Genomic DNA, 20,494 nt, shown 5'->3' on the forward strand with positions numbered 1-20,494 from the left:
GAACTGGTGCACACAGGACCGTGGGATACACGCAGCTCAGATGGCTGCTGCTGTTCTCCACATTTTGGAGTGATAAACTTTGCTGCTGCTGCTGCCTGGAGGCTTGAATTTAACAAGCAGACATAAAAGTGACATCAAACCGGTAATGGGATTCAAGTCTTGCTATTCCTTTCATCTTACAGAATATCGTACAGCCGCTTCTTTCCCGCGTTTGAGGAGATGAGACATGCTTGTCTGGACGTTATTGGGTTTATGTTCTTTGTGCTCTGTTTACTCCAGAAGAAAATGCACTTTCAGTTCTTTGTGCAAAAGTCCTACATAGCAGGGAGCCTAATTGCATAAAAATGCAAAAACCTCATTGTCTTCACGAAGGCTGTGCATTAACCTTTAAAAAGTATTAATACAGCTGAACTTTTTTCTCCTGCTACAGTGTAATGTGTCCCCTGCTTCGCTCGTGGGAAAGCAGCAAAGCAGCTCTGGTGTATTTTTTCCATTGTTGAAATGATGAGTTGAAACTGTATTCCCAGAGATTTTATATTAAACAGTTTCCTCTGACTAATCTGTGCTTCTCGGTGAATGACACAATGTGGACTCTTTGCTTTTTAGGTGATTTCTGAAGGTAATTGTTCGCACTGTCTTTTCTTTAGTGTATGAGGAAAAAAGGGAACTGAAAGAACCCTGAGAACTTTATTTTCCTTACACTTTACAATAATTATAACCTTGTATCTATCCCCAATGGTGGGGACTGCTAGCTAAAAAAACAATAAGCTAGCTCTCATAGCAAGCTTGCACTTGCTAGCTATGGGAGCTAGCAAGTGCAAGCTCCCATAGCTTGCACTTGCTATGGGAGCAAGTATTCTCCTATATACTTGTTCTGAACTGCTATATTCAGTTCAGAACTGATATTCTGAACTGAATATCGGTTCGGAATATCAGCTGAACCGATATTCAGTTGATATTCTGAATATCAACTGAATATCGGTTTTGATATTCAACTGAGAGTGTACAAAGCGGCTAAGTAAATTAGCGCTTTAGGATTTACCCAGAAAAACTAATTAAGGGGAAGCTAAGTTTGTTAAACGGCTTCAAAGTTAGCAACGGTGCTAAATGAAAAAATTTGCTCTGCTATTAACGCATTAGCGGAAGTGTGCCCACCACTGCAACTCCCAAAAAGGTCTTGTAAAACAAATTGAACTGTGTAGTTGTAATGCCACAAAATGTGAAATACATAAAATATTTAGTTGATTGTATTAATTTGCCAGTATTTGGGCTTCCTGCCTCGTCACATTAGGGTTTGTTTTGTTTTTTTAGTCCTCACCAGGTATGGCATCTGTACCTTTCTCTGTGGAGAAAGAGATATTTCCTGGCTGTTTCTGCCTGTGCAGACTTTTATCAAACTTACAGAGAGTTGGAGCTCCCTTTGAGGAAAGACTGTTAAATAATGCAGGTGGTTAAGTAAGCTTGTCGGGACGAATTGTAAAAAAGCCCCTGGTTCAGTGAGCCAAAGCCTGTTATGGGACCGCGTGACTCTCAACCCTCCAGAGAGCTGCTCGCACACACAGGGCGAACACAGAACGTGGCAGGGAACGTGTGGGTGCATGTGTGCTGCGTGGAACCCAATGAAGCCAGGTGCTTGTGTCCGGTGTATGCTTTCCGTTGGTGTGTAGATCCAGCTACCACGCCACATCCTCAGCACGTCACAGAATGATCTCTGAACGATCTGATCTGTGCTGCACAGATCTTTCTGACAGGAGGCGGTCCGACTAGGAAGAGGATGGCCTGAACACACATAAGTTAGTCTGGAGGTGACAAGTGCAATTGACTGAAGATGTGACAAAAACTGAATTAACACTTTTCTATTCTCCAGAGTTCCACTCATTATGTAGCCCAGGACTGCCCTCTGCTGGTTGTACAAGAGGCATTGAAAGTTAAAAAAAACCATCAATAAAGTAGAAATGATCTCCAGAATGTGCAGTGACTGTTTCCATGTGGGCAATCAGTTTCTTAGCCTTGCCATCTTCCATTTTAATCTTTTCAGCATGAAAGTACATTTAGCTCTCTCCACTTCCCTTCCAAGATGAGTCAATGGCAGAAGTTGAAGGCTTACGTTCTTCTGCAGTGCCTCTTCATTTCAGAGGATGAGGGAAAAGGCTTTCCCCCTGAACTACCCTGTTAAGGACAAATTCTCTTGGCAGAGAATTCCTCCTTCAGCGCCTACCTCCGATGTCCTCTTTCTGGAGACGCGAGGGCCAGATGTCGAGGGAGCCAGGTTCAGTTCTACACTTACCCGATGGCATGAGGAGGTCCCAGAAAGTGAGTGGTCTTCTTCACTTTCTAGAGGCTCTTTATGGTTCCTGAGTTTGGGAGGAATGGTCTGCACAAACCGAAGATGTGGTGGAAGGTCCTTCTCATCTTCATCAACTTCCTTGTCCTCATAGCTCGTGGTATTAAAACCAGATACCTCACTGGATGACTTAAGAAAATCCCCAGATGACGAAAGAGAACAAACATTTGATTTCTCTGATGATGACTCCTCATCAACACTGAGCTCTCCTTCATCCTCAGAAGCCCATAAGCTCATCCTGGAGGTCGTGGTTCCATTGGAGTCTGAAGTTGGAAAGATCTGGACTAGGCGAAGATGTTGTGGAAGGCCATCCTTATTATCATCCTCTTCTTCCTCAGAGTAAATGGCATCAGACTCAGAGACCTCACTGGAAACTTCAAGAGAGCGATCATATGCCAACTCCACAACATTCTCAGTCTCTACCTCGACCTCATCACCATCCTTATCCAGATTTGCATAGTTTTAGTCAATAAGACCAATGCTCTGTAAGTTGTGGTTATTCATTAATAAACTGAGTTCTGACATTTCAAAGTTTGATGATAATAGTTTGAAGCAAATCTCTGCTCCTTGGCTTCATATCATTCGTAATAAACACATGCAGCCATTTTGTATAACAGTTTGAGAACATCTATCTTCAAAACTGAAGGAGTTAGATAAGCTGAAGCACAAAGGGTTACAATCATCTTCTATCTCTCCTGTTTTCAAGTCAAAGGGTTGAGGGGTCATTGCTGTTAAAGAAGGAAATGATTTATGACTGATGTTGTCTGATCCTTTAACCCTTTTTTTGACATATTGTGTCATGAATCAGTATCAGTACTGTTCCAGTTCAAAATCAAGGTGGTGGATCTTACAACAGACGCTGAGTGATACACACAGAATGTCTTCCAGACTATAAGTGCTTGGCGCCATTTAGTGGTCAGCGAAAAGGTTCCTAAAATCAGAAGTGCTGAAAACAGTTTTACTGCATCAATCCGGGCTGTGAGTGATCATGTGCACACGCCTTTACCTTTCAGCATGTTGGGTGATTCACGCAGTCTGCAGCTGTGGACGGTCGGTTTATTAAGCGATCAGCTTCAGTTCTTTCACATTCATGACAGACACATTACCAGCTGCTAATGCTGAAAACATTAGCATTGGAGTCAAATGTTGAAAGGCTTCCTAAAGAGTAAATCGTTTCTGAAAATGTAAATAAGTTTCTAATTGAGCTTTCTTGGTGGCTTTATATGTTGGATGTATGACCAAATCTTAACAGTGATTAAAATGTGGTGAATTGAAAACATGAGACTTTATTGCTTCGTGCTCACAATTTGTTTAATTGCGATTAGATGCAGATAATTTTACAAATGTTTTCCTGTACAAAGCTGGTTGCTTAAGTTAGGAGTTTTAAGTTTCATTCCCGCCCTGATACAATATGTTGTCATTATCATCATAAAAGGGCAGTGCAGCTGTGAAAAGTTCAGCTGATATCATTTACATTTGATTACCTTAATGCCGTTAAAGACCGCCAGGTGACTATTGAGAAAAGCATGAAGGATTTTCAACTTGGAATTGTTTCTTAAAATGTAAATAAAACAAAATGTTTTTCTTCTTCTAAGAACACTCCCCCTCAGTTCATTCTCATCTTTCCAATTAGAAACAAGTTTCTTGGGCGAATACAAATAACTTTAAAATGTATGTTAACAGTCAAAGAATGTGAAAAGGCCTTGTGCGTTTAATTAATACATTTTATTCCTGTACAAAGCTGGTTGATTAAAAAAAATGTCATTAAGACGGTCATTCAACATGAATTTTCATTGCATCAGTGAGAAATATAGGCATACTACAATATGCAAAGTACATAAATAAATAGAATAAAATTTCAGATTATACACAGAAGAATATATGTTGGCAAAGGAAGGCCAAAACTACACAATAAATCCATGAAGGAAGTGAATAACAACTGAAAACAGTAATTACCTTGCTGGCGTTAAGGTTTGTCGTGTGATTTTCAGGTTAAACTTTCCTACTTTATGCATTTAACAAAAACTCTGCAACTACACAGTGTAACCAAAGCACATACATATTACTTTTGCGGCCGGGAATACTGATTAGGTGAACAAATGCTGCGTCATATAACGATTATGCACAAAGACGTAGTGTTAATATCGCTTTGGTGCACAGATGCAGCAGACTGAGCACGACGAAGGAAGAACTGCACATGGGAAAAGTGCATAAGCGAGGATCATGCTTGTTCCCTTGTGCGCTCACTGTCGCCTCTTGGTAAATCTTGCATTACGATAAAGTAAGGAAAGTTTCTGCCCCTCCTTCGCTGCTGTGCTGAGATATCAGAAACCAAAGGGATCGTCCTTGTGTGCGCTGAAACAGTGGTGAGTGTTTCTGTCAGTGCTGCCCCAGTCAGGTTTGGTGAGCCAGTCTTGGGGCATCACCCCAATGTCCAAGACCTTGGGGTTAGTACGCGATGCTGCCAGTCTGAGTCAATGTAGGGAGAAACAAAAGAGATACGAAAATGAGTGAAAACGTCGTTAAACCTGATAAGTGTCTAAAGTTGGGCTAAAATACTACACAGAGCTACACCAGTCAATCGGTCAGATTTTAGAGTTGGACAAATGTCCGTAGATTCAATCAACAGCATGTAAAATATAGACTAGAAAAACAAAATTTCTGAAGAAATTTAGCCGGGGCCTGCCAAGGCGCGCCCGTCGGGCTTGGGCCCGGCGTCGTCACGCCACAAATTGGCGTCGACGCTAAAGAACGCCGCGACGTAATCAGTGGCACGCGGAGAACCGCAAGAACGTTAAGCGAGGCGGACGTACACCATTCGGTACGATTTAAAATGTTGTCAAGGCTTTTATTTTGGAAGTTTTGTTAAACTTCATTTCAAAGGCCCAAACTAATAACATGCGTAATAGTCCTTGGGTTAAAATAGTTATATAATGCTCAAAACACAAGTAGCTGATGTAAAAATATTCAAGGCTTTTATTTAGAAATTTTTGTTAAGCTTCATTTTAAAGGGCCAAACTAATACCATGTGTAACAGTGCTTTGGATGAAAAAGTCAAATAAAGCCAAAAAAGAGCAATTACGTCATGTAAAAATATTCAGGGCTTTTATTGTGAAATTTTCAATATGCTTAATTTTAAAGTGTAAAACTAATCCCATGTGTAACAGTTACTGAGTTAAATCAGTTATATACAGCCCAAAGCAGCAAGTAGTTGTAAAGGCCAGTTCTCAGTCCTGATCTGTTTCAACTGAGGATAGATAGAACTACAGTGATGCGTATTCGTAGTCCTAACCAGCAGCCAATAGCCTCTTGAGTTCCGTTGCTATGGTAAATAATGGTCTCAGCAGGTGTGAGCTGTGAGCTCTGAGCTCTCAAACACACAAGTGTGTTTGAGCAAACACACTTTACTGAAAAAAAGCATTGGAAACAAATCCTTCTTGTTCGGGAACCGTAATACATATTCGAAAAGCGTTTTAAGCGTATGACAGTTCAATGTGTCTTCTGCGATAGTCCCGAGATTCATATCTGTACCTCACTCAGAGCATTTACAGTGATGAGAGAAAGAAATGTTGTGCCCATATCTGATCCGAGGTCGGCTGTCACTCTAATTTGAGCAAAAATGAGAAACTTTGGGTCGCTTAGAGGCAAATTGTGGACAAACCGTAACTGGTATCGACGAGCCGTCTTCACTTTCGAAGAGATCACAGACGTATCTACAAAATGAAATTTGAATGGCATTTCTAGGTGAATTTGTGACGACACAGCAAATCCTCAAAAATAGGGTATTTCTAGGATTTTTCCCATTGAGTTATAATGGGGTTTTTTTCGTAGTTTTTTGCGAATTATGTCGCCACGTTAAGCCCAAATCCCACCAAAAGTAATAGCTGGAATGGCGTGAATTTTCTGCACGTTTTGATACCTCATTTGTAGGTGTGCACCCAGCGGTATGAGCCGCATTAACGGTTACGGAAGAAAAATAAAGTTCTATAATAATAATAATAATAAAGAAACTTTTCTTGGGAGAATAGCAATAGGTTCCTGCCATTGCTTTGCATGGCAGGCCCCAATAAGTGCTGGAGAAGTATTTTCTGTTTTATTCAAAACTGCTATCAATATCAAAGAACATGCAGCATATTGTTATGTTTTGTGTTTTAGTTTTGAGGGTGACATTTTTTTATTGAAGCCAGCTGGTTCCACTGGTGCATCACTAGGACTTAAGTGTTATCACTCTGTCACATAAAGATGCCAGAAAAAGTGTCTTTCTGAAATCATATTTCATTTAGATGAGTAAACCTAATCAAAGGTTCCAAAATAAAATTATTAAAAAAATAAATTAAAAAAAGTAACACCCTCCCATACTTTATAAGCCATAAACTCTAAAGGGTTTATGGTTTAAAAGTCACTGGGTCCATTCTTGTCATAAGCTGTCCCATTACTTGATTGAATCAAGTAATTACATCAAGTAATGAGACATTACATCAAGTAATGGACATGTGAAACATGTGAAACTTGTTCAAGAGACTTTTGCTGCATTTTCTATTTGTTGAAGTGAAAGTTCAGAGCTCTTGAATGGGTTTCTATGGAGAAGTTATGATCAACTAATAGAAAACTCTCTTAGCATCGTCACTTTGAATTGGCAAAGTGGAACTAGAAGTTAAGGGAAAGTCTGAGTAGAGTCACGACAAAAGTCAAACTGATGTCACATTTATGTCTAATGTTTTTTTTTATTACAGCCATTAGCATTGTGCTCAGTAGTGAGCACACATTCAGTGGGCTGCTAATGTGCTAATAGCGGCACTAACTTTTTGTTTAGTGCTTTTCCATTATTGCTAACGTTGAACACCTAGCTTTGCCTAAATATATATTTTCCCTATAAATTATAAAGTGCTAATACACTTTACTGTTTTGCAAACTTTCAGTTGAATACATTTTTATATAATTTGTCGGTATAGAGGGAAATATAAGACATATCACTGACACATGGTGGGTGTCAACAAGGTTAAAATTAGCGCTTTAGCATTAGCTTCTACAAATTACTATGCTGATGTAGCACTTTATTGTTAGCTTATGATTAGCGCTTTAGGGTCAGGACAACTAACTTTTTAGTTATCACTGCGCACCACTAGCAGTAATGATTGTTGTCAGTTACAGTTTGCCTTACTTGTTTTTCTATGAATCCATGTCAGTTATTCGCCACTAGAGGTCACTCACAAACAAACATTCAGCTGATGGGAAACAACTAGGAACAACAAGAAGATGCTAAGACTGTTATCTACAAGTTAGATAGTAACTGCACACACTCTACCACCACAAGCCATACTTTATAGTGAACATAATGTCAGGATATCCAGATTAGCTTAAAAAAACCAACAACTTCTATTTAAAAATGAACACGTTTTATATTTTGAAACAAATGATCTCTAGAAATCCAACCTGTTTTCTACATCCTTCTTTTTTCCAGATGAATACAGTCCTGAAGAATTCTAAAATCAAACATTTTACTTTTCCAGAGTCCCCAAAATTATTGGAACTCTGGCTGACCACATTATGGGAACATTCGTTGATTAGTGTAAGTATTTATAGCAGCTGAAAAGTAGCTATGGGATACAAGAGAAATGACTTGTTACCAAAGGATGTGGAGATTTTGCCTGTATGACTTTGATGCTTTTTTTTTAAGGTTTTGTTGGCTCTAGTGGCCTTTATTTGGCCTATCTTGTTCAACAAGAAACAGGGTAATGAGAGTGGGGGAAGACATGCGGCAAATGTCTCCAGGCCGGGAATCGAACCTGCGACCACCGCCACGAGGACTAAGGCCTCAATGTGTAGGTCGTGCTTTGCCCCTGCGCCGCCACAGCCCCACTCACAACTTTGATGCTTGTTAGACATTCAGTAACTGGACTTGAAATAAATCTGGTTAAGATAACCTGATTTACCTTAACCTGGATTTATTCCTGGTTTAATCTGGTTTTCCATGAAGTTATCTCAAATAATGAGTAACAGCTATTTCCAAGGCAGGGTCTAAAGCTTTCAAAGACAAAATTGGTTACAATGATGTAAATTGGTTATTTCTGCTTCATGAGGCCATTTGATGAATAGGCCGGGGAGGTGAGTCATATTTTTTCAGGAACATTTCGTGATTTGTCATGAATGGGAGGTGGAAACGCTCAAATTGATGAGAACATGAGGCCTCCTTTGAGCTTCCACTTTGTTTGTTCAGATTTGGGAGACCTGGATTGGCTGCAGACATCCATTTACTGTATAGAATAATAATGTCACAAAAGATTATATAAGAGACATTCAGGTATAAAATTATTTCTCACTGCTCCGCTTTTAGAACAGCCACTCAAAGACAGGAAGTGCTTAACAATAAAGTTCCTGCTTCTCGAGTCGGTTCACACAATGACCGTACGATATGCAGTTACATGTTAAAACCACAAACTGCAGCGGGATTTTGTGAGATATTACTAGGTGAGTTCTGACGGCAGAACTGGATGTTATTTAGGCGTATCATAGTGAAAGCACACCACACTTGTAAGATTTTTATTTGAAAAATGAATAATTTTTTTCATTCCACATTTATGAGATCATTTGTGTTGATATGTCAAACAAAATCCTCATAAATTACGTCAAATATTTTGGACGTAATGTGACAACGTGATAAAGACATAAAATCATCTGTCTTGTTTGAAGTATGTGGACTATTTACCCATCAGAGAGGCAATAAAAGATTACAGAAGCTACTTCAAACTACTGACACACATTACTGACCTATAAACAGTTTTATTGGCTTTGGTAGTGATTAAATGAAACAGATTCCGGTTAGGTTAGTGATTAAGACTAGTCATGGTTTACTGCGATGCTCAACTTTACCTGGAAATGAACCATAGCTATCCAGAGCACAGCTGGAGACACAAACACACAGCAGATTGAGCAAAATTACCAGTTTTGTTCCCAATTTGTAGAGAAATCACAGATTTAGAGGCTGCAGCACATACAAATCACCAGTGGGTGGCACCGTGATGCCAAGCAGGATGAACGAAAACCCTGATTTGACGGGGTGAATTTGCAACAGGAATCAACACGGTTTAATTATGGATGAATAAAAATGCTCATAGCTCATATCCCACCTGGAAAAGGCTTCATCCAAACTGTCTTCCATTTCCTGGAAGAAAGAAAAAAAAGGATATCAATGATCGGCCACGAAAGATTCCATCCAGTTTGTTATAGTTTCTATCACAGGATTATGAGCAGCAACTTCCCTGAGAAATCTCACATTTTCTTAAGCTAAAAAAATAGCAAATATTTGATAACTTGTTCAGTCTGTGAAACAGAAACAAGTCAGAGAAGATCGTACCGAGGCAGGACTGTTGTTGGTCTCCGAGGGCCTGTGCTTATCCAGCTGACCGCCGCCTGTATTCCCACTACTCTCCACCAACACCTTCACACCATCCTCCAAGTCCAAAAGGATTTCTGTGGCTGCATCTGAATGAAGGAAAAATAAGAGACTGTTGTCATGTATTCAAATGTTTTAACATCTGCTTTTTAATATGCCTCACTACTGTTTTGTATTTTGTCTGTTTGGTGTAAAATTTACAGCTAATCTATCAGGACAGTAGGATACCCAATGGCTGGAGTAGCTGTTTTGTTTGTGCAGCCTTAGACTACGCTAACTCAGCAGGTGTTGATGCTCAATTCGACATGACTGTTCAGACTGCAGATCATTTGAAAACTACGTAATTACATAGTAACTGATTGAATAGGGCTGTTTATAATTTGTAGCTGAATTATTTAGAAAATAAATCCCCTCCATACATGTTGATTTGAAAGAATCTTCAAATCAACATACTGTAGCACTTGATTAAGAAATGCTATTATTAGAACAAAATAACAAAACAAGTATTTGTTTGCATAAAAACCGTAACATTGGCATCGATGGATTCTTCTAAGACACCAGGAAAAAAAAATAAGCTACTTGGTTTTGTGCCTTAATCAATGTGCAACACTGTGCCTATACTGTGTATAGTGTAAAATGTATTTCCAGATGCTCTAACATTTAAAATAAGAGAGTGACAGAAGATTTGACTTCACTGAGAATATGTCCCAGTACTCTTTTCTCACCTGTTCCTTTCAGACTCCCCAGACTGTTGGACCTTTCTGAGTGGGAACTGCTGCTGCCCTCTCCCGCAGAACCAGACTTAACTCTCGTACCTTTCTCTACAAAAAACAAAACGCCTCACATAAAAACCATCCAGACCTACAGTCGCCATCAACCTCAAGATGTATTTAGGGGAAAAGAGAGAAGAAACTTGGCCCCACCTTCCTTCGCCACCTGCCAGAGCTCAAAGGCTACTGTGAAGGCCTGGGCGACTGTCAGGGCTACTGCCTGCGCCTGGAAAAAAACACACAAGAGAGGAGCACAGCTAATGACGCAATGTGACAGGAAATACTAACAGAATATGACAGCACATATTCTATTCAGTGAAATCAACAGATTGGAGAACCTTGATTTACTTAACTGAAGAGGGGGAAAGAACCAGAAGTACAAATTGAATCAAATATAAGGGGGAAAAAAGTGTTGGCTTGAATTCATGCTGAAGTTTGTGTATCAACACCAAAGCTCATGGTGTATATTGATCAACATTAAAGTTCATCTATGTAATTATGATTTCTTAGTTTTATATTTTCAAGAAATTTACAGAACACTCGATGAAAAAAATTCAATAAATTTGGAATAAGGCTGTGACATAACAAAATGTGGAAAAAGTGAAGTGGTGCCAATGCTTTCCAGACACACTGCATCTGATACATAGTCAGTTTTCCTTTCATATAAAGAAGTCAAAGGAAAAGTTTAATCTGAGAACAGAGTCATAGCTAAGTCCAGAATGCTTGTTTCCACTGGCATTTTGACAATTATTAATGAGCTCCAGGTGTGTGATATTGGAAGGTCTCTTTGCCATTACCCTAATCTTTAGTTCCCTCCACAGATTCAACTCAGAACTCCAGCAGGGCCACGGCCAAATCCTTACATTAAAAAAAAAAACGTGCTTGTAAAATTAAAAGATTACTTTATTCTTAAATCTGCTAGGTTTATAATTAAGTATTAAGTAACTTGTATTCGTTTAATATATACAATCAAACAGTTGCTTTAATCACAAGTTTAATCAGCACTTGGGAGGGCAGTAGAACTACTCATGTATAGCAGGAGGGAGGTTTTCCTGAGAAATTAGTAACTCTGCGGTCAGCAATGTCTGTCCACAGGTCTGCATTCAGTTTCCATGGTAACTCACTGTTGCACTAGCTGATGGGTGCAGCAGCTTTGCTGCTTTGTTGTTTGGACAGAAGGAGAAGCTGCAAATGATCCATCATGTGATCCAAGGGACAAACATTAACATAAAAAAGCAGTGATGAAGTCATTTCCTGGAATTCAGTTCTCATCTTCTGCTTTGTAAATATGTTGTGACTGGTTGATACCGTCATCTTCACGGAGTTCACATGAACTTGTTAGGTGGTTTGTGGTAAATGTGAAATTGATTGTTGTTTGGAGGATGTCAGATGTTTTCATTCGCCATAGTATACAGATTAATAAAAATTGGGTTACCTAGGTAACGGCACCCATGAGCTTTGGTGTTTAGGTTCTCCTCAGAGTGTATATTTGGTACCCCTTTTTTCTTTTAATGCACTTTAATCAAATCTTTAAAAAAAGCTAAGAGATTTGAAAATCCAGCTGACTACAATAAAAAAAAAACACTAAAGAAAAAAATATGTCAATAAATGAAGCGAGACTTAACTTCTTTACAAAACTTTTTTGTTTTTAATTAGAATATTGTCACCTTCCAAAAATGATGGCCTAACTTATTTTTGCTAAAAGTGATTTTGTTTTTGTTTTTCTTTGTTTTGTTTCTTTGCCTAAAATATCTTTTGGCAAAGAAGAGGTGGCATTTTTTGTTTGTTTTGCTGTTGTTGTTTTTTTTTGTTGCAAAATTCACTTTAGAATTTATTACAGGAATCTTAATAAAGTAAAATGAAAACAGAAACACAGAACCTACCACTTTTCTTTTGGAGCAGAGGTAAGCGTGGCACTCCAGCGTCCCATTGAGGGTGTTCTGAGCGATGTAAGCAAACACTTTGTCATGCAGCTTGTCCACCGTACAGTAGGATATCCTGCAGGCCGAGAGGAATGGATGGTTTAGGTCTAATAGACTTTCTGAACCTACGCTCCATCGCTGCTTCGTTATCACACCTGTATATAGAGACGCTTTCCAGGAGTTTATTGGTAGACCTGTCCAGCACCACGATGCCTTGAGGGGAAACCTTCAGGCCAACCTTCTGGGGCTTCTTCCCACTGGCTTTTGCCTGTGCAGCACAAACATAAATTTTAGACTTTAATAGCATTTAGAATTGCATGTACAGTAGTGGGATCCAATCTTCACTGGGCAAACTGGGTTTTATTTAGGGATTAATTGACTTCATCACACTGCAACCACTTCAATGTATTTATTGAGACTCATTTCCTCTGTCACATAAAGTCTCAATAAAGGGGTTATTATTAGTACTGCAAATGCAGTTACTTGCACTAATAGCAGAACTGTAGAACCGTTGACACACTGGAATCTTAATTCTGCTGAAAATCAACAAGCAAATGGTGTTTCTACAACATCGCACGACCATCTTGCATCTATTTGTAGTCAACTTTCATTGTCCAGAGGAAAATGAAGATAAGAAAAGCTTAGCCATCTTCAGTATTTTGGAAACAAACATTAAGCATCTATCCAGCTGAGGCCAACCGATTCACTGATACATGCTGGACCTACTCTCATCTATATCTGCAATGACTTTAAGGAATTTATTGTTCCAAATTGTTTTTATTAAGAAAATATATATTTTAATCTAATATCAGGTTAACTGGACTCACTAAACTGCCCTTAGGTCTGACTGTGTGTATGCGTTGTATTTTATGCGACAGGGCCAGAAACCTGTTGATTGGATAAAGGGATGTGAAATGCGAATGCACACCGCAGTTTTCAGACTTTGAGATGCAAGAAGAAAATTGAAAATTATTTTCCTTTGACTTCACAATTACCCACTACTTTGGACTTCTAACATAACAGTTCAATAAAGTACATTATCAATCATAGATATCATGCTGCAGAGTATGAATATTATAGCATCCAACAATTTCTTTGAGACAAACACATAAGCAACGATGAGTAAGAAGACATTTTAAATCCCCTAAAAAGAAAAGCTGGAGCTCTTTTACACCGACCGTAGCAACGATCCTCTTCACAGCAGCCGCCGACAGTTCCTCTCCCTTGGGTTGATCCACAAGTGTCATGCCTAGGTGGCAGAGGTTAAAGGTCATCCCCTCTAAAATGGTCTCCCGGGTGTCTGTCCAGTTCTCTGGCAGCTCTACAACGAAAAAGGGTTGCTGTGTTGAATTTTTTATTTTTTTTCCATCTTAAATTGTCGAACCGAAGTGCAGTTTTTAGAATGATCTCATTTTATGTTACTGTATGAAAATACAGTTTTTCTTTAAGGAGCTGCATGTTGGAGGAAATGTAAACATCAAGTCGAAAACAGAGTGTCTGGGTCAAAGGTTCTGTGGATGCAAAGTAAATATTTCATCTCCAAAAGAAAAACAACAAACCCCCCCCCCCCCCCCCGACAACTTACATTTACAGAGGTAACCTGGACTTTGACATGCTGTGATAAGAGGAAATTGTCTTTATTTTTCCTGAGAGCATGACGTTACCAATTTTTTTTGGCACTATTGGCCTTTATTTGACAGCAATACGACACAAATGGGGCAAAGTAACCGAGGACAGGAGTTGAACTCGGTACATCTGCTCTAACCACTGAGGCACGCAACGCCCCAACATGACCAGTGGGGGTAAAAAAATAAAAAGATGGTGTGTTTGGTAGTTATGAAATTAAAACTGGATGAGCTGAAAGGACAGCGTGTGCCTTCATGTGGTTTCTTATCAGGTTGTGCGCGGTGCCTGGCGGCCCTGACCCCGTGTGTCTGTTTACAGAGATTTCCTCGCGGCCGGCGAAGTGGGGGAAAGGGTGGGAGGTGTTAGTGAAGATGAGATCCTTACCTCAAAATTCATCCTCCCAGAGGTTGTTTTTTTTATCTCCTGCGGGACGCAGGGAATACCACACATTCGTGCAAGTCACATGTTTTAACTCAAGATTTATAGCAAGAGTCAGCAACCAGATATGTTCCACTAAACCCCGGCTTAAAGTGACAAGCCGACTGATCAATGCCCCGAGTCACAGCGTCAACATGCTTTCAGACGGAGCTTAATACATTTTTTTAACCTTATCTCTCATTTTTCTGTCTTCCAAGGGAGAAGTAATACCTTGCTAGTAATTACAGATGTTATTTTCCCTCCCTCACAGAAGCCACTGTTCGGTTTCCAAGAACCAGTTTTACGGTTTTTCGGGAAACCTCTACAGCACACCAACAGAGCAGGTACCAGGCACCGCTCAGCCTGAGAATGTGGACGACTCTGGGTTCAAAGGTCAGCTGCGAAAACCACACGTGAGGGAAGACAGCTGTGTTCACGTGCTGAACCCTTACCGTTAATAAAAGACAAGTAATCCCCACTGTATGAAACTTCAATATCGCCTCATCTACTGTGTTGAAATAGTAATGTTTATTCTTTTGAAATATGTTGTTCAAGCCAAATCCATGATGATAACTCCACTAGATTTAACAGCTTTTCTGATCTCAAATTTAGTCTTTCTTAATGTTTCACCTTCTCCAGTGTGTCTTGTGAACTCTTTTTTTATTATTATTATTTTTATTTAATATGAGAACCAAAGAGAACTTTCTGATTGGCTCTGCTACCTCGTGGAAGAAGATAGTGTGTTAAATTGTAATTGTTATATTTTTTAGGGAAGGAACCTAAAGATTTGATACTAGAACCTTAAACATGTATGAACAATTTTAGATGGACTAGTTTAAAGACAAACTTCTTCTTTAGTTTGATGGTCGAAGGGCATCTGAATGACAAGATTACTTTTTGGGATACCAGGTAAATGATCAACTCTCTTAAAACATCTTACTGTAACTTTTCAAATGGCTCTTGATCAAGTTTCTCAGTATCTCTGAAGTCTTTCAAATTTTCTTTAAGTCTGGATACTTTCCTGTTTACGTTCTGTTTGGTACTTCACCATTTTTAGAAGAATGGTTTTTTTTTATTTGCCTCTTTGCCCTATTGTTTGAATCATTCAGGCATAAAGAGGCTTCAAAACTCAAGGGACAAATCAGTGTTGTGTCTCCATACAGCAACTTAACCAAGTTTGACCAATGAAAAAAATATTTTAAAACACCAACAAGCTATTTCCAAATTAGTTAATGGATGAGTAATCTTGTGTTAGGTTTCTGCTGATTTTGTCTGTTCCTTTAAGACATGAATGTCATAAATGGTTCACCTATCTTTTCAGGCCAGACACTTTTTTTTTTTAGTTCTCCACCTTCTTTAGCATGACAAATGCGGCCATGATTGGGTACAGAAAATGTTAGAAAAGCAGGCAAAGGTCCACGGAAAAACACTAAAAGACCTCCAGAAAGCGTAGAGGATAGATGAGGAATACCTGGAGTACGCTCCAGGTACTCCAGAGTAAAAAATACTTAGAAGTGGTTTCAAACTTTTCCACAGTGTGTATTCTTGATAATAAAAGGTGAACGTCTGAAACAAGAAGAGCTGATAATATTTTCCCCCCATGAGGAAACACTCCAATGTTAGGCCAATGGCAGATGAGGGACACCAACAGAAACCTTTCTGCCTCCAACATTAGGACCCTGCCTTGTTGCTGAGACAAAAGTCTCTTATTTAATTTTCTCACAATGTTATCACTTTACATCTAAATGTAAGAGGAGTTCAATCCAAGCTGTTTGCGTCCAACGCTTTGAGCAGATGTTAACAAGTGGAATCTGGAGTGAACAGAAAGGTATTCAGAACAACATCCAGTGTTCAGCTGGATGGAAGGTCTCTGTTCAACACTATGACAACAATGTTGCTGATCCAATAAGTTCCGATCGACGGGGCACACTCTTTCCGGCTCCTGTGTGTGTCTACGCTAAACACTGCATCACCAAGGAGACCACCAATGGGGGTCCTACAACTTCGGACTTCTCCTGGTCTTTGTTTTTGGGAAGGCATTGAAGGGGTTTGGTGGAAAGCCAGTCGCCTGCTGCCATCTCACTTCTCTCTAAACTGTAGCCACTTTCACAAAACACTTTAAATCTGATATTTGACATCTTGTGGACAACTATGTGTGATTTCTGACAAAAACCTAAACGAGTTGGCAAGAGCAAGAGCGGTTGAATGTAACCCAGCCCTCTTGCATCTCAGGGTGATCACATGTGTTACTAATCATACTGGTTATCTTAATAAAGGTTTAGCTTGTGTTCCAGCCCTTTAAAACCAAAGGGTTCCAGTGCTTATTGTTTGTGGTGGCACATAGTGTTAGTTCTTTGAGTTTTCACCAAGGTTTTTGTGAAGTCCCTGTATTTACACCATCATCTCCAAAAGTTCCACAGTCATCCTCAGAACAGAACCAACCGTCTTTGTCAGGTTGTTGAGCCTTTTTAGGTGCCTTGACTCAAAGAAGTACCAGTATGACCTGTCCTTCAATGTAGATGTCTTCACTGTTGCATCTATTGTCCAGTCTGTTGTCCAGATGAATGCCACGGTATTTATATTCCTCAACCACACTCACTTCTTCTGGAAATAAGGTTTGAGCTAACCCCGTTTCTCCTGAAATCTGCAATCATCTCCTTTATTTTGTGCAAATTCAAGATGATAGTTTCCACACCATGCCACAAAGCGGTCCACCAGCTCTCTGTACTCAGCTTCTTAACCATCTTAGAAACACCCAACTGCAAAGTCATTTGAGAATTTCTACAGATGACAGAAGTCGGAAGTCTGAAGTGTTCAGAGTGCAAAGTAATGGTCTCTGTGTCCCCTGTGGTGCTCCTGTGCTGCCCACCACCTGGTTAGACACACAGTCCTTCAGTCTTACAAACTGTGGTCTGTTTGTCAGCTGAGCATTGATCCAGGCGATTGTTGAGGCCTCTGATTTGGCTTCACTGGTTTTTGACAAAGTAAATCAAATCAAATATTTGATTTATATCACTACTTCACACTCATTTCACATTAACATTTCAACCCTTTACAGTTCGTAATGTTACGAGCTAGGTGGATCAGAGAGATATTATTTGTTGAATGTAATGACCCATGTAGATCATGTAAACAGACAATCTGAAAGGGACTTTGGAAAGATCTGACATATGCATCAAAAACAACAAGAAAAAGACAATGCTACCAGGTCTCTGTTGCACTCAGAGCGCAGTAAGCCAGCTTTGACGTTTATGAATCTGATTACTGGAAGAAAGCCTCCAAGTTATTTGGAGAACTTATCTACCATCCTCTACAACCTATGTGGCATGTGTGACTTTGCATTTTGTCTGCTTTCTATAAATATTCAAGTCAACATTCCAGATCATTCCTGAATGGAGTGAGGACCACAGCCAACTGTGACTGAGAGAGTCGGGATAACTTGTTCAGTTTGGCAGGTGTCTCCACAAAGCAGAAGGTGCAGGACAAGCTGCCGCTGAAGCCTTTCTCTGGAAAACTGGAAGGCCGATCCAGACAAGTCACAGTAAGACCTGGAAGTTTGGCAGGATGATACGGATCAGCGCCGGTGAGGAATGCCTGCCCCGCTGTCAGGGGAACACCTGTTAGTCTACACTACAATACTCCATTTTTCCTACAAGTAGGTCAGCGCCTGCATTTCCATGAACCTGCTAATTCCATGGGTAATCAGTGCCTGATGGGGTAAGAAGTTCATTTACAGCTAAAAAGGCAAACAAACGAGCTCATTCAGAGAAATCTGACTCCTTTTCAAATGGTCAGAGTTAAATTATAACCCAATGGAGCGCTCCATTTAACAGCTGATGTGCTGCTGGGCAAGGCTGAAGTACATGTTTGTGTTTACTTTGAACAAAAAAAAATAGACATTTAAGACACTGTCACTTGACCTAATACTACATAGTTATACCATCTGCTCTAATTATCGTTTGTAGAAATTTGCTTTCCTGGTTTTTAAACCAGCTCAGCCTGAAATTGAGCCATTGTTTTTACAAAGCCATCAAGAGCAACAAAATTGGACTATGACAAAAAAAAAAACAAAGACTTTTAATTTCAAACTGACAACTGTTATGAGAATTGAATCAAAATAAAACATAAAATAAGTGATTACATAAATATTCACCCCTTTTAAGTCAGGTTTAGTCTATTAGCATTAGTAGATGCACCTTTGTGGATAGGCCGCAAACTAACAATGACAATATATACTTGCCATTATTTTGTAGAAATCAGTTTTCACTTTAACATTTGTTGTTTTTGTCAAAAAACCCACATTTTGTTTGTCACAATTGATTTGGAATAAAAACCATAAAACATCCCAGGGGGCTGATGAATACTGTTTATAGGCACTGTAAATGGAGCTACGACCCTGACCTCTGACCTCCTGCTGGTACTGAGGTGGAAAGAATAAGGTCGTTCTAAGGAATGAGAATATCAACAATTCCCCAAATGCCACAGCTGTGAGGAAATCAACAAGGCAATAAAGAGTCATTGTATCCTGGCCACATCACAAAAGCCTTGAGAAACCTTTGGTGTGAAAATCCTAAAATCCCATCACTGAAAAACAAAAACACAACGATTCTAAACTAATTTGTTTTGCATGCCAAATACGAACTAAAAGTTTTTCTAATTGCCATTTTATATGACAGGTGAACACAAAACTGCGAAATGAAGGGAAAGTGATGGAAGGTTTCTCTGTCTGTGCTGAACAAAAGTATTCCCAAAACACGATGCAGTCACTGCCATTTATCGCCATGGTGATGTGAAATGTTATTTTGCATGTTGGGGGGAGAAGAAGTTCTATTTTGCTCTTAAAACGAGGCGAAACGTCTTTGGTGGGTTCCTCATGGAGACTTTATAGAACAGCTGGTTTATACTGGGATTAAAATCACACACAGGTGGACTCTATGAGCTAGTCAGGTAATTTATGGCTACCACAGAGTAAAGGGAGATTTATTCGATTATTTGATTCAAACCGTGTATCCTTTCCCTTCCACTTCCGATTGGTTTATCACAAAAACAAAAAACAACAAAAATACTTTCGCAGCGAAGTCGCTTAAAATAGAAATGCCATGTTTATCTTGAACCTCACAATAGTCTACTTAAATGACGTTACTTTAAAAAAAAAAACGTATTACTTTGTCATTGACTGACGTTACGTTACAAGAACGGTATAAATACTAAACTGACTGTTTTTGACCTCAGAGAGTAAATAAAGTGCGCCAGTAAGTAAACGTTGAAGTTGCCATGGTAAATACTGAACTATTTTAGCATTCCGTCTCCGTTTCTACTACTTTTACGGCAGTCGGTCTTACTTCTGTGTCTGCCGGAGGTCCACGACTGCTTCGCCTTGCTCGGGCTCCGGATAATGGCTCTCCCAGCCGACCTGAGCGCATCCATGTCGGTGCTCTGAAGTGCAGAGAGTCGGTGAAGTTTTTGCCGCGAGGATTCCAGGGGAAACGTTGTTGCCCTGACTGGAGCTGAGGGGCGGGGGGAGAGGGAGAGATGGACTGGTGGTGCTTTCGAATGCAATCGGAGACAACGCTTATATTACTCTCGGGACAGTTCTAAAAATTTTAAATTCTGAATTAAAATGATAGTTTCAAATAACTATCGACGTTTTTCATATTTCATGGTCCGAGTAGAGTTGCAGAGAAGCGTAAAATAACATATTAATAGTATTTTAAAACTCAAAAGATAAGATGGTTAAGTAGAACACGCTGACACTCAGGTTAATACAGGCAGCGAAATAGATATGTCCGAACAACACCTGAAGGCCGCGTTGCAGTTTGATAACAGAAGTTTTTCTTATTTTTTTTTTTTCTTTTTTCCAAAAATACGCGTAAGCTAGGAATGTGGTTTTGGGGGGCGACATTTAAGAATAATAAATGAAAAAATAATTAAAGCTTAGTTACTAAGAAACTCAAAACAAAATTTTTTGCCGCTATTCTAAGGGCGGCAATATATATATATATATATATATATATATATATAT

General features: G+C 39.5%; 1 protein-coding gene across 2 annotated transcripts; it reads right to left on the reverse strand.

Moving 5' to 3' along the window:
- Nucleotides 1-3,633: 3,633 nt before the first annotated feature.
- On the reverse strand, nt 3,634-19,969 carry LOC102237823 (low density lipoprotein receptor adapter protein 1-A-like). 2 transcript variants are annotated; one of them, XM_023344411.1, is made up of 10 exons: nt 19,815-19,969; nt 13,608-13,750; nt 12,585-12,697; nt 12,391-12,505; nt 10,661-10,733; nt 10,463-10,558; nt 9,699-9,826; nt 9,472-9,506; nt 9,215-9,246; nt 4,679-4,813 (listed from the first exon to the last, which is right to left on the reverse strand). In XM_023344411.1, exons 1-10 carry the CDS (start codon nt 19,897-19,899, stop codon nt 4,767-4,769), a joined length of 867 nt encoding a protein of 288 aa, XP_023200179.1. In that variant the 5' UTR covers nt 19,900-19,969; the 3' UTR covers nt 4,679-4,766. The 2 variants fall into 2 exon arrangements, with proteins under 2 accessions (XP_014329349.1, XP_023200179.1); XM_014473863.2 differs by lacking the exon at nt 9,215-9,246 and having other exon boundaries at nt 3,634-4,813.
- Between the last annotated feature and the right edge of the window lie 525 nt (nt 19,970-20,494).

The sequence above is a fragment of the Xiphophorus maculatus genome, chromosome 13, assembly GCF_002775205.1.
Source record: "Xiphophorus maculatus strain JP 163 A chromosome 13, X_maculatus-5.0-male, whole genome shotgun sequence".
NCBI classification, from domain to species: Eukaryota; Metazoa; Chordata; class Actinopteri; order Cyprinodontiformes; family Poeciliidae; genus Xiphophorus; species Xiphophorus maculatus.